Source organism: Notolepis coatsorum (genome assembly GCF_963971535.1).
Source record: "Notolepis coatsorum genome assembly, chromosome: 3".
Taxonomy (NCBI): domain Eukaryota; kingdom Metazoa; phylum Chordata; class Actinopteri; order Aulopiformes; family Paralepididae; genus Notolepis; species Notolepis coatsorum.
The window spans coordinates 39,992,015-40,004,946 of NC_140167.1; the positions used below are offsets into that span (position 1 = coordinate 39,992,015).

Here is a 12,932-nt window from a genome sequence, read left to right on the forward strand (position 1 = left end):
ATGGACCGAGAGCCGCTCTCTCGTTGGATACTACGTATCTACGTCACCAATGCGACGGAGCAGGTTGTCGTATGACGTGAGGGTAAACAATAGCAATCAGCAACATGAAAGTTAGGAGACAAGTGACTGGCAGGATAGTAATGAGGAGTTAGTAGTTAACTAGTTATAAGTTCCGTCGCTAACTCCAAAATTACTCATAACGTTGGCTGTAAACGGCGAATTCTCTCAGCTTGTGTGTTGAATAATTCGCTCTAGACTTGAAGAACCACCAGGGCAACATGAGTATTAATGATAATGGATATGGAACCACAACCGTTCAAACTCACGTTGGAGTTGATGGGGCCACCGGGGACCGTGACAACGAGAATACCCCTTTATTGGGAAGTGTAAGTAATATTACTATAGCACATTATGTCTCTGCTATTATAGCCTCATGTTCTATGAGCAGTAAACTCGTGTATGTAACGTAATAGCTTATAGCGACTCACTTAACCTATTATTAACAAACACTACATACACTGGGCTCCACTGCAAATAACCGCAATATAACCATTGCATTGCACGATACGTGAAGTTGATCGACACAACTGTAACTCAGTATACAGAGTTATGTTGATTGTGGACAGACATAATGATCACACGAGAGTCTCACATGACTTCTTCAGTTTACCCTTCCCTTTTGTCCCCATCAGCACTTTCGATACAGTGTGAATGAATGCAAACTTTATTTAACAGATTGCAGAATGGGTACAATACACAGTACGGCTCAATACACACAATTGTTAAGGGGATGCAGACCAGAGAAAGACTTTCGTATTGTTTACATCAGGGTCCCCCATTTTCAATTCATAGTGACAGTGGAAGAGACAGTGGAAGAGCAGCAGGACAAGTCTACTAGTTTGTCCATAGCCTTTTTATACAAAAAAAGATTAAGCCTGAACTGTTTTTTCCCTCGCTTCATTGGAGCTCTGAACACCAGATAACCTGGTCATGTCCAGAGACAGTTGGACCCATAGTATGTGTTTTGTATTTCGAATCATATAGGATGTAGTTAATGAATTGTTGATTGATATTGAGTGACAAATGAAAAGTTATATGGTGGTGCATGTGTGTGTGTTGATACAGTATTGACATGTGTTGAAATGTAGTCTATATATCTATGTAGCATTTTCTTTATGTAGCTCACACTTTATGCCCAAGACAAATTTCTCAAGTTGGGACGGTAATGTCTATCTTATTACAAAGTCCACCCCAAACGTTTCCCAATAGTGGACTTGAATAGTGGATATGGTAGAACTGTATTTATGATTTTGTATGAAAACTGTATGATTGTATTGCTTCCATGTGGCAAATAAAACTCTGAATCTGAAATAGTTAGTTACCCATTATTGTTTGGTCAGTCAAAAATCGCTCCAGTATGGATAAGGTTTATAAATAACGTTTTAGATGAAAATGATTACTAGCTACAGCAAGTGATGTACACGTGACGCTGACCCAGAGCCAGAGGGTACAGAAGAGTTTACAATAGATGTTAAATACTTGCACTTGATTTTAACAACAAGTGTCGACACACACATCACACAGCTGTCGTTAAATGATTGTAATGGTTGTATCTTGGTTGATTAAGCTATTTGATCGCAGGACATCTCAGGGGATTGTAAGTCAAACAGTAAGTGATTATTATTAATGACAACCACTAAGCTGTGACATTGTGTCATATTGTATAGCACTGTTATAATACTATGAATTATTATTATTATTATTATTATTATTATTATTATTATTGTTGTTACATATTATTCTCTTTCACGTTCGCTCTCCCTCTCTGAGCCAATGCACAATTGACATAAATACAGATGACTCTTCAGAAGACAGATATACCCGTTGGAACACTTTTACAACCAATTTGACAACTGACTAGATTCCTTTCAATCGACTCAATATATTGTGTGGGTGATCACATCTACATAACGTGTCATTGTGTGAGCAGTTATCAACCAGTAACCAACAAACAAACACCCAGTTCATATAGGCCACTTTCATTAGTCACCACCTATGCCTGTGTAAGCTCATTTCATTACTATTTCTCCTCCTCTAGCCAGTGTATTTTTATCCTTCTGGTGTCATAGATTATACTTCCTATCTTCGACTAACCCTGCTGGGTGCTTCAGCTACAAGGTCCACGGGTCAATCCAAGCTTGCGGTGACATTGACAGAATTATGACTCGTCTTCTCCAGGATATCCCCTATTAAAGAGGTCAACCAGTCCTGGGCAGCGCCCCTTATCCCCAGCTCAGGCAGCTGTCCATCAGCCAGGGGCTCAAATCCCATTCCATCCCATCCCATCCCGGTCATTTCCATTCCTGGCTCCTGCATTCCAAGCCACTGTTGTTAAATAACCTCCATCAACACAGTTGGCCAGTGGCTCTCAGTCTCAATACCGTTGTATTCTGTTGGATCATTATTCTTAAAATTATTTTTCACCTCTTGTCTATTTTCTATCTTTCTGTCATCTGTGCAGGGAGAAGTACAGCCCAGCACCAAAGGAGCCTCTTTCGCCTCCTCTGTTTTTAACCTGATGAATGCCATCATGGGCAGTGGTATTTTGGGACTAGCCTATGCTATGGCTAATACTGGCATTGTTGGTTTCTGGTGAGTATGCCACAAGCAATGTACCCTTAACCACAAGTCTCTTTCAATCACATTTGTATTATTATTATTATTATTATTATTATTATTATTATTATTATTATTATTATTATTATTATTATTATTATTATTATTTTCAAGCCATGTATTTTAAGTCCGTGTAACATGGGTGTAACACTACATTGGCTTCTGTCCACTTTCTTTTCTCTAGTATGCTCTTGCTGATGGTTTCCTCCCTGGCCGCCTATTCTATACACCTCCTCCTGAAGCTCTGTGACCAAACAGGTGAGCCCCCTTCCTCCGGATCACACTCTATACAAACGCCTTAAGAGCCCGTTTAGCTTCACTCGAGATTACATCATATGCAAACGAAAGACTGCTTGATATGCTTGTCTGTTGTCAATGATTGATGATTGATCCTCCTCTCAGTGCATTGATCTTTTAGCTCAGCTTTACTGAATAATTAATCATTATTGTTAAAAATAATGAACATAACAAAAGGAAGCAATATCACCCAAAAAGGCGATCAGCTGAGATAGATTAGGATGTGAACAGTGCTTGATCATTTATAGAGACAGCAAATGCCAATAGATTGGCTGAGGAGTGTTACTTCACAGAAAAAAAAGACGGGTGCTCTTTGGATCCAAGGACATGTCATAAGACCAAGAAAATGAGAGGTTAGACTTGTACTTTGCTTTGTGATCAATAAGTCATGTGAGTGGTCACTTGTTTTTATAGGCCTTGAAGAAAACCCTAAATTGAAATGCGTAGGCGCTAAGCTCAAACATTAAAGGCTTTTTCATTTTTGCGAAGCAGTGTGCCTTTGTATTTTCTTGGTTATGACTTATTGATCACAAAGCAAAGCACACGTCTAACCTCTCTTTCTTTGGATAATTTGTTCCCTGAAACAAGTACTTCCATCCCATGGAAGCCTTTTATGATAAGTGTCAGTGTCATTACAGATAAAGGCTGGTTGACGCTGCCTGCTTTAAGACACTGATATAATCCTTGTCGAATCATTATCGGTCAGTTTCAGTTTATTCAGCTGGCATTGTTCAAAGTAAGTTGCCATGAGAAGTAAACTTCTGCACACTTGAATAAGCCTTGGAGATCAGAGTCACGATACAATAATGTCGTTATACATGTATTGCGATTTATTACCTTTTTTCAACTGCAAACTTCACTCCAATCATTTGTATTGCAGCAAAATGGGATTGTCAAGCAACATTTTTTAATATCAATACTTACAATAGTCAGTATATTGATATAATATCAGTATGCAACATATTGCGATACTATGCTGTATGGATTTCCCCCGCCCCTAGTAACATGATTGCTGTTCATCTTAAAGGATTAGGCTGGTGTAATCTTTTTTCCGTATCATAAACAGAGCATATGAAAAGACCAAAGCTTATAATGCATTTCTTCTACTTAAAAGTATGGTCCATCCAGCCAACACCAGATTATAGCTCATATCCAGAAATCATAGAACTCCATTGTTGTCCAAAAACAAGTGACAGAGCCGTACTGTTTGCTTTGGTCAGTATAATTCATAATTGCGATGAACACAGGCATTTAACTTTTTCCTGGAACTACTTTAATGACAGCCATTGCTTAATTGGAAGTAGTTCCGGTTCAGGCAGACTTGATAGCAATTGCTGTCACTTCATGAAGCAGTTCCAGGAAAAGGTACTATGTCTGTGTTCATCGCAATTATGAATTATACTGACCAAAGCAAACAGTATGGCTCTGTGACTTGTTTTAACAGTTTCTATGGAGTTCTATGACTGACTTCTGGGTATGAGCTATAATCTGGTGTTGGCTGGATGGACCATACTTGTAGCAGAAATGCATTGTAGGTTTTGGTCTTTATGTAGGCCATAGGAAAAAAGAATAGTACACCAGCCTTATCCTTTAATTATCACTACAACCAGGGCAGCAATCAAATCAAATCAAATTTATTTATAAGGCCCAACAACACACGTTAATGTCCCCATGGGCCGTACATGTCTTCTTTAAACAAGTCAAGAAGAAAACATAACAATAAGTCAAGAACAGAACAAGAACACCATAAGGTCCAACAAATTTAAAATAAATGCAAATAAATGAAAGAATGCAAGCACTCCCAGACATACCCCACGCGAAGGTAAGGAAAAACTCACTAAAACCTAACAATAGGGAAAAATGCTCCACAGGCAGTGTGGAGGAGAGAAACCTTAGAAGGGCCATTCAAGGGGGGATCTCCGTTCTTAGATGTCGGTGATAGTAGTGTTGCAGACTAACAGTTGGTAAACATGCACTCAAGTGTGTAGTGAAACACAGATGAGTGCATGCAATAGCAACTGAACATTTTGAAAGATTAAAGATAGAGCTGATAGCTATAGCAACTGAACATTTTGAAAGATTGAAGATAGAGCTAATAGCGAATCTATTTGAGGCACAGGGGCGGCACAAAGAGGGTTGCATCCTCCCCGTCTTAATCACGGGACATTCAACACTCCGGTCATTGCTCAGGGACAGCCGGAGACAGGGAGATAGGGGGCGGCGCAGAGATAACGGCATCATGGTAATACTGCAGTAACGAGAAGCAGACTGCATGCGTGGCCACAATACCATTGTAATTACCATTTCTAGAATTGTTGTTTGATTATTCTTGTTTTTTTTCTTTATTTCTTCTTGTTTATTCTTGCTGTATCCCTTCACTCAAATCAAGCGAAAATACTTTATCATGAATTCTATTGATAAAATCAACAAAAAGCCCTTGATTGTATGATAATACGTTTTCAGAATGGTCTGCAACCCCATTCTGAAACTTTATTATCAGTATGGTCTGCAAGCCCATTCTGAAATCTTATTATCATTATGGTCTGCAAGCCCATTCTGAAACCTTATTATCATTATGGTCTGCAAGCCCATTCTGAAACCTTATTATCATTATGGTCTGCAAGCCCATTTGAACAAATGTATTTGTAAGGCCCGACAACACACGTTAATGTCCCCATGGGCCGGACACGTCTTCTTTAAACAAGTCAAGAAGAAACATCACAATAAATCAAGAACAAAACAAAAACACCATGAAGTCCAAATTTGTTTAAATAAATGAATGCAACACTCCCAGACATACCCCACGCGAAGGTAAGGAAAAACTCACTAAAACCTAGCAATAGGAAAAAATGCACCACAAGCAATGTGGAGGAGAGAAACCTTAGAAGGGCCGTTCAAGGGGGGATCTCCCTTCTTAGATGTCGGTGATGGTAGTGTTGCAATAAAACAGGCGAAACAGTTGCTATGCATGCACATATACGTGTAATGAAACACAAATAAGTGCATGCAATAGCAACTTGGGTATATAAGAAAATTTTGAAAGATTGAAAATAGAGCTGATGACGGATCCAGATCCAGATGACGGAGGTATGGGGGCGGCGTAGAGGGGATCGCATCCTCCCAGCCATCATCACGGGACGTCCACCACTCCGGTCATCAGCAGGAGACAACTTCTCACAGCGAGACAGGGAGACGGGACGCCTGAATACTTTCCACAACAAAGTCGTGTTTCCGCGTCTCTGATTGGCCAGGTCATGTGACATGTACGCCCAATCGTGGGACCGCAAGTTTTTGGATGGTTAAGCTTAGGCGCTCTTTCGAAGTTGGTTAAGGTTAGAGTTTGTCTTAGAGCATGGCGATAGAACGCCTGCCCTGATTCCAAACTCTAACCTTAACCAACTGCGAAAGAGTCGCCTAAGCTTAACCAGTGATAAACTAGGCGTTAGGTAGTTTGCAGGCTGTTCGACCCGGAAATAGGCGCAGAACTTGCCGTCCCACGATTGGCGCACATGTCACATGACCTGGCCAATCAGAGCGTAAAACTCGAATGCGGAAACACAAATTTGTTGTGGAAAGTATAGACGCAGACGGGACAGGCGTTAGATGTCGGGGATAGTAGTGTTGCAATAAAACAGGTGAAACAGTTGGTGAGCATGCACATATACGCGTAATGAAACACAAACAAGTGCATGCAATAGCAACTAGGGTATAAGAACATAATTGAAAGATTGAAAATAGAGCTGATGACAGATCCACTTGAGGTATGGGGCGGTGTAGAGAGGATTGCATCCTCCCGGCCATCATCATGGGACTTCCACCACTCCGATCATCACCACGAGACAACCTCTCACACAGGGAGACGGGGACAGGCGTTAGATAGTTTGCGTGTTTGTGATGAGCGGACATAGCAATAGATACAGTAAGCATGTATGTGAATAGAAGAGATACATGTAGTAAGCATGTGTATGTATAGAATAGAAGTACTTAAGCCAGCAATGAACCAGAACAGGCATGCATCCATGGTGACAATAGAATCAAAATATATAAGAGAATTGAACAATTTAAGTGATGGATAGAACTAAGAACTACTGCAGGCATATGTAAACAGGATGAGATACAAGACGATGGCTCAGGGCCATATGACCCGGGGGGGCAGGAGAAACCACTCAGAATTGGTCAGGGCAGAGCAGGTAAGGTTCAGTGCTGCAGGCCAGACAGAAGGCGGTATGAAGCTGTCCATGGGACCGGTTGAGACAGAGACAGAGGTTAAAAAATGCTCCCATGTCTGCAGAAAAGCAGACATGGGAGCAAATAGACATCCTAACTAAACTAGACAGATTAATCTAAGGGTCAGTCCCCGACCAGGTGAGATCAGGGTAGGTTGAAGGAGAGAGAGAAAAGATGGGTCTTAAGCAAGGATTTAAAAGCTTCGACAGAGCAGGTGCCCCTGACGTGACGACGGCAGGTAATTTGTTCCACAGGTAGGGAGCGCGGTAGACAAAGGCTCTGTGGCCGGCGGATTTCTTTTTAACCATATATCGATAGAAGCCTTATCAGAAGCCTTCTGAAACCTTATCATCATTATGGTCTGCAAGCCCATTCTGAAACCTTATCATCATTATGGTCTGCAAGCCCATTCTGAAACCTTATTATCATTATGGTCTGCAAGCCCATTCTGAAACCTTATTATCATTATGATCTGCAAGCCCATTCTGAAACCTTATTATCATTATGGTCTGCAAGCCCATTCTGAAACCTTATCATCATTATGGTCTGCAAGCCCATTCTGAAACCTTATTATAATTATGGTCTGCAAGCCCATTCTGAAACCTTATTATCATTATGGTCTGCAAGCCCTTTCTGAAACCTTATTATCAATTTATCATACAATCAAGGGCTTTTCGTTGCTTTTATCAATAGAATTCATGATAACGTTTTTTGCTTGATTTGATTGAATGGATACAGCTAAAATGAGGTATGATGGTAAAAGAAAAAGAAAATTGTGAGACGTCTGCGTTGTGACTAAAAGACATTTTAGTTAAAAACAGACAAAAAAGATGATATCGCAATAATACCACAAACCGCAATTGTACACAACAAATTATCGCAATATGGAGAAATCCATACCCCAACAGTCCTAGCTACGGTCATAGATACAATTCCTTTGAAACCAGAAAGGCGTGGGCACCATGCAGTTCTATAATGGAGATAATCAGAATGTAAACAATACATAAACAAGCACTTCCTTTATTGATATGCTTAATCAGCTGTCTGGCTGTGTTTCACCTGATTGCGTTTGGTATTTTATCTGTTTATTTCGCAGGCCTCACTTCCTACGAAGACATTGGGAATCTAGCCTTTCAAAATCCAGGAAAAGTGAGTATCCTTTTTTCGCATTAGCTCATGGAGTAGAAATCACATGCATACTACAAATGTGATAACGGCTTGTTATTGTATTTTCTACATTGCCACAAAATCACATTCAAATTAACAACCCCTCTTGACATTTTTTTCAGATTCTGGTTGCCATGACTATTCTCATCCAAAACATTGGAGGTAAGCTTACCTCCATTTCACTGTACAACTCACCCACCTTCCTTTTGGTACTGTTTGAGGGACACTTGGGTGAGAGAGGTGTGGAGTATATTGCAGGGTCAAGCTGGAACCAGTTTATTTAAGAGTCAGACAGCACCTCCTACTGGAGACCAGAGGGCTGTGTGCCAGGTTACTGCTCCTCTCCTGTGAGGCTATTACCCAGATCCCCCCTGATAACCTTTGACCCCCAGTGTCTGTCCTCTCGACCCCCTCCCATGGGCCTGAAACCCAACTTCTACTCTTAATTGATCACTGATGGTAAACCCACTCCCGCCCTCAGAGTGATGAGTGACCTAATGGGACCACCCTCCCCTCCCCTATTGCCCCCCTCCTCCCTTCTCTCCTTCTCTCCCGTCTCTGTCCATCCCCTCCCTCAGCCGCAGTGCTCCTCGGCTCGCTGAGAGAGCTGAGGTGAGGGGAGCTGCTCTGCAGTCATTAGTGGCAGAAGCAGAGTGGATTATAGCCCTGGCTTCTGGTATGTTTGTGGTTTTCTCAGCATGGGGCAGTATGTGTGAGAGCCTTGCGCTCCACCATGCCACCACCCCCCCCCCCCCCCCGCCCTGAATCCGTCCACACACTCCTGGCCTCTTTTATAAGGGCGCAATTAGCCCCACTTTGAGTAAACACTCATCTACACTGCCAAAGGCTGATGGGCCAATTGACCTTAATTACTGGCGAGCCTGGGGCTCTCACGGCCCAACATCTCCCCTTGCTCTTAATGAAATGAAAGTGGCTCTGTCTCATGTTGAATACAGCATCCCACTGTGCCTCCCTGGGATGGCCACACACGCACACAGAGGTTACGTCATTTTATATCTGTTTATTATTAGATCCTATCGTCCGTTCCAATATTGACCGTAACAATCTGCTTTGTTTACTCAAGGGCCCTTTGTTTAGAAATGTAAGTATTACCCCCGCTAGGAATTTCCATTGCATCTTGTGGAAGACTTTACAGCGTTTTACAGTAACTCAACTGCATGGCACTGAGCTATAACATCATGATTGTTGTGTGATCCATGTCGCCGTGTGTGTGTCCTCATTTGTGTGGTCTTAAATCCCTGCGCCGGTTGGCGTCGATAGATGAAACAGTAGAACTCCTCTGAGAATGGAGGAGCACAGACGGAACTATTCAGAGGCCTGACTGGAGCAGGACCTGGTCCCCGAACACATCCTCCTGTGGATAGAATATAGCTTTTGAGAAGATTGGGCGCAAATCTGTTCACATTTAAATTTCACTGATATTTATTTGCGCCAGAGTGCAAAAACATTCCTTTAATTTTTCAGGGGGACAGAAATCAAGCCAACGACCCCGGCTGTTGCACACATAGGTGGGGTGCATGGCTCTCACAGTGGCTTCTGTGTAGTCCAAAAGCTACGGTGTGGTAGTATTTTGTTTTAAAAATAACAATTAGATGTATTATAGTTATTTCAGTTTGGTTAAGAATTTTTGTAGGGGCCCCATTTTCACAAGGATGGGAAATTGTGTATTAGTGTGTTGGTGTTGGAGCAGCGGTAGAGTGTGTGTGTGTCCATGGATGCGTCTGTGTGGGCAGCAGGGTTATTGGAGGAATTTTCCAATGAAAACAATTACAGGATCTGAGGGATTACGGCCTAGGCTGCTTTTAAAGGAGGGTGAAAAGACCTGCCCCAGGGCAATGAGGTCCCAGATCAACCTGGTACTGCCTGCCTTCCCCGAGATTAAATCCACTAACACTACCTGCCCTGGTCCAAACACTACCACCCTCCTCTGCTTGAGTGTCTTCTCCGTCCTCCCTTTCTCCCCCTTTTCCCCCCGGGACAGGTTTGGGGGCCATATTGACCCACGGGAAGTGACCTAAAGCCCCCCACTCTGATTGGCTGTCTGAGGAGTTGGGGGAAGGATGGCAGCGGAGCTCACAGGAGACGCGTATGATTTCCTGTTTCCTCGGAAGGCGGAGGAGGAGAAATACCTGGATTAGCGTCAAGGATCATTATTGTTAGCATTCCTTCCCCGGCCCCTTCTCCATTCTGGCTGCCACCACCGGGCTTCTACCGTTGGAACATCTGCATAGCGTCTGGTCCTCAGAGCGCAGAGGGGCTTAGCTGGTGATCCTCGGAGCTGCCCGCTTGGCCCGCCTGCGTTAGCTCAGAGCCACTAATACCCCGCCCCACCCCAACCTGACTTCCATTTCCTAGTGCTGGAAAACACATCACCTTCGCACATAGTGACATGGGTGTGGTTGTGACAGCATATTTGACTGTTTATAGTTTTGAACATGTGTATGGTTGTGTGCTTGTTGGGAGCTCATCATCACAGCATGTGTGTGTCCTGTCTCTCCCCAGCCATGTCTTCCTATATGTTCATCTTGAAGTTGGAACTTCCCTCCTCCATCACCAGCCTCCTGAGTGAAGACTTCCTCAAGTACGTATACTATAGGCCCCTGTATAGGTATATACTGTAGGTATACTATAGGCCCCTGTATAGGTATATACTGTAGGTATACTATAGGCCCCTGTATAGGTATATACTGTAGGTATACTATAGGCCCCTGTATAGGTATATACTGTAGGTATACTATAGGCCCCTGTATATATATACTGTAGGTATACTATAGGCCCCTGTATATATATACTGTAGGTATACTATAGGCCCCTGTATAGGTATATACTGTAGGTATACTATAGGCCCCTGTATAGGTATATACTGTAGGTATACTATAGGCCCCTGTATAGGTATATACTGTAGGTATACTATAGGCCCCTGTATAGGTATATACTGTAGGTATACTATAGGCCCCTGTATAGGTATATACTGTAGGTATACTATAGGCCCCTGTATATATATACTGTAGGTATACTATAGGCCCCTGTATATATATACTGTACGTATACTATAGGCCCCTGTATAGGTATATACTGTAGGTATACTATAGGCCCCTGTATAGGTATATACTGTAGATATACTATAGGCCCCTGTATATGTATATACTGTAGGTATACTATAGGCCCCTGTATAGGTATATACTGTAGGTATACTATAGGCCCCTGTATATATATACTGTAGGTATACTATAGGCCCCTGTATAGGTATATACTGTAGGTATACTATAGGCCCCTGTATAGGTATATACTGTAGGTATACTATAGGCCCCTGTATAGGTATATACTGTAGGTATAATACTATAGGCCCCTGTATAGGTATATACTGTAGGTATACTATAGGCCCCTGTATAGGTATATACTGTAGGTATACTATAGGCCCCTGTATATGTATATACTGTAGGTATACTATAGGCCCCTGTATAGGTATATACTGTAGATATACTATAGGCCCCTGTATATGTATATATTGTAGGTATACTATAGGCCCCTGTATATGTATATATTGTAGGTATACTATAGGCCCCTGTATAGGTATATATTGTAGGTATACTATAGGCCCCTGTATATGTATATACTGTAGATATACTATAGGCCCCTGTATAGGTATATATTGTAGGTATACTATAGGCCCCTGTATAGGTATATACTGTAGATATACTATAGGCCCCTGTATATGTATATACTGTAGGTATACAATAGGCCCTTGTGTAGGTATACTATAGATATACTGTAGGTATACTATAGGCCCCTGTGTAGGTATACTATAGATATATTATAGGCCCCTGGGGCCTCAGTTGTGATTATGCTCTTTGACATTATCCTAGATTCCTATAATTTCAAGAAATATTATATATTAAAAAAGTATGAAGAAAATGATATTCACAGCATCTATACCTAATAGAGATCAAGTTTTTGGTTTAGAGATATTACAGAAAATTGGAGAAAAAACTGCTCACTTTGACATCAATATCAAGTTTTCATGAACACTCAACTAACCGCCAGTCCTTCATACCAGCGGCCATCAGGCTCCAGTGGGCAGGGACTGCTGCCAGACATCTAACTACTAGGAACCTAGTAGCTGACTCCCACCTAAAAGGACAATATACTACCTATAACCTAAGCTAGATTATATATTAGATTCGATTTAGACTATTGGATTATTAGATTATATATTGCATATATTTAGCTTTTAGCATTTCATTTTTTTTTAGATTATAGATTAGATTATATTTAGATTATATATTGTAACTATTTATTGTAGGGCAAATATAACTGAGAGGGCATACATACCCTCATATCGCACCTTGTTGCCCATATGCGCATGTCCAGAGTTAATTATATTGTATATTGTTTACACTGCCTTTTTATTCTATTTTTATTTCTACTTCTCCACTGTACTATAATTCTGTGACCTGTACCTGTATGTCTTCTACTACCTGTACCCCCCCCCCCCTCCCCCATGCTGCTATGATGCCTGCATTTCCCCAAGGGGATCAATAAAG

At 41.6% G+C, this 12,932-nt stretch overlaps 1 protein-coding gene across 1 annotated transcript in view; it reads left to right on the top strand.

The window, feature by feature from the left end:
• Positions 1-142: 142 nt before the first annotated feature.
• The window catches only part of slc38a6 (solute carrier family 38 member 6), a 31,599-nt gene continuing 18,809 nt past the window's right edge, over positions 143-12,932 (top strand). The window contains exons 1-6 of the mRNA XM_084311020.1: positions 143-386; positions 2,522-2,652; positions 2,861-2,934; positions 8,297-8,349; positions 8,490-8,529; positions 10,891-10,969. Coding sequence (XP_084167146.1) covers positions 279-386; positions 2,522-2,652; positions 2,861-2,934; positions 8,297-8,349; positions 8,490-8,529; positions 10,891-10,969 — 485 coding nt within the window. The 5' untranslated portion in view covers positions 143-278. The remainder of the gene's footprint in view (positions 387-2,521; positions 2,653-2,860; positions 2,935-8,296; positions 8,350-8,489; positions 8,530-10,890; positions 10,970-12,932) is intronic.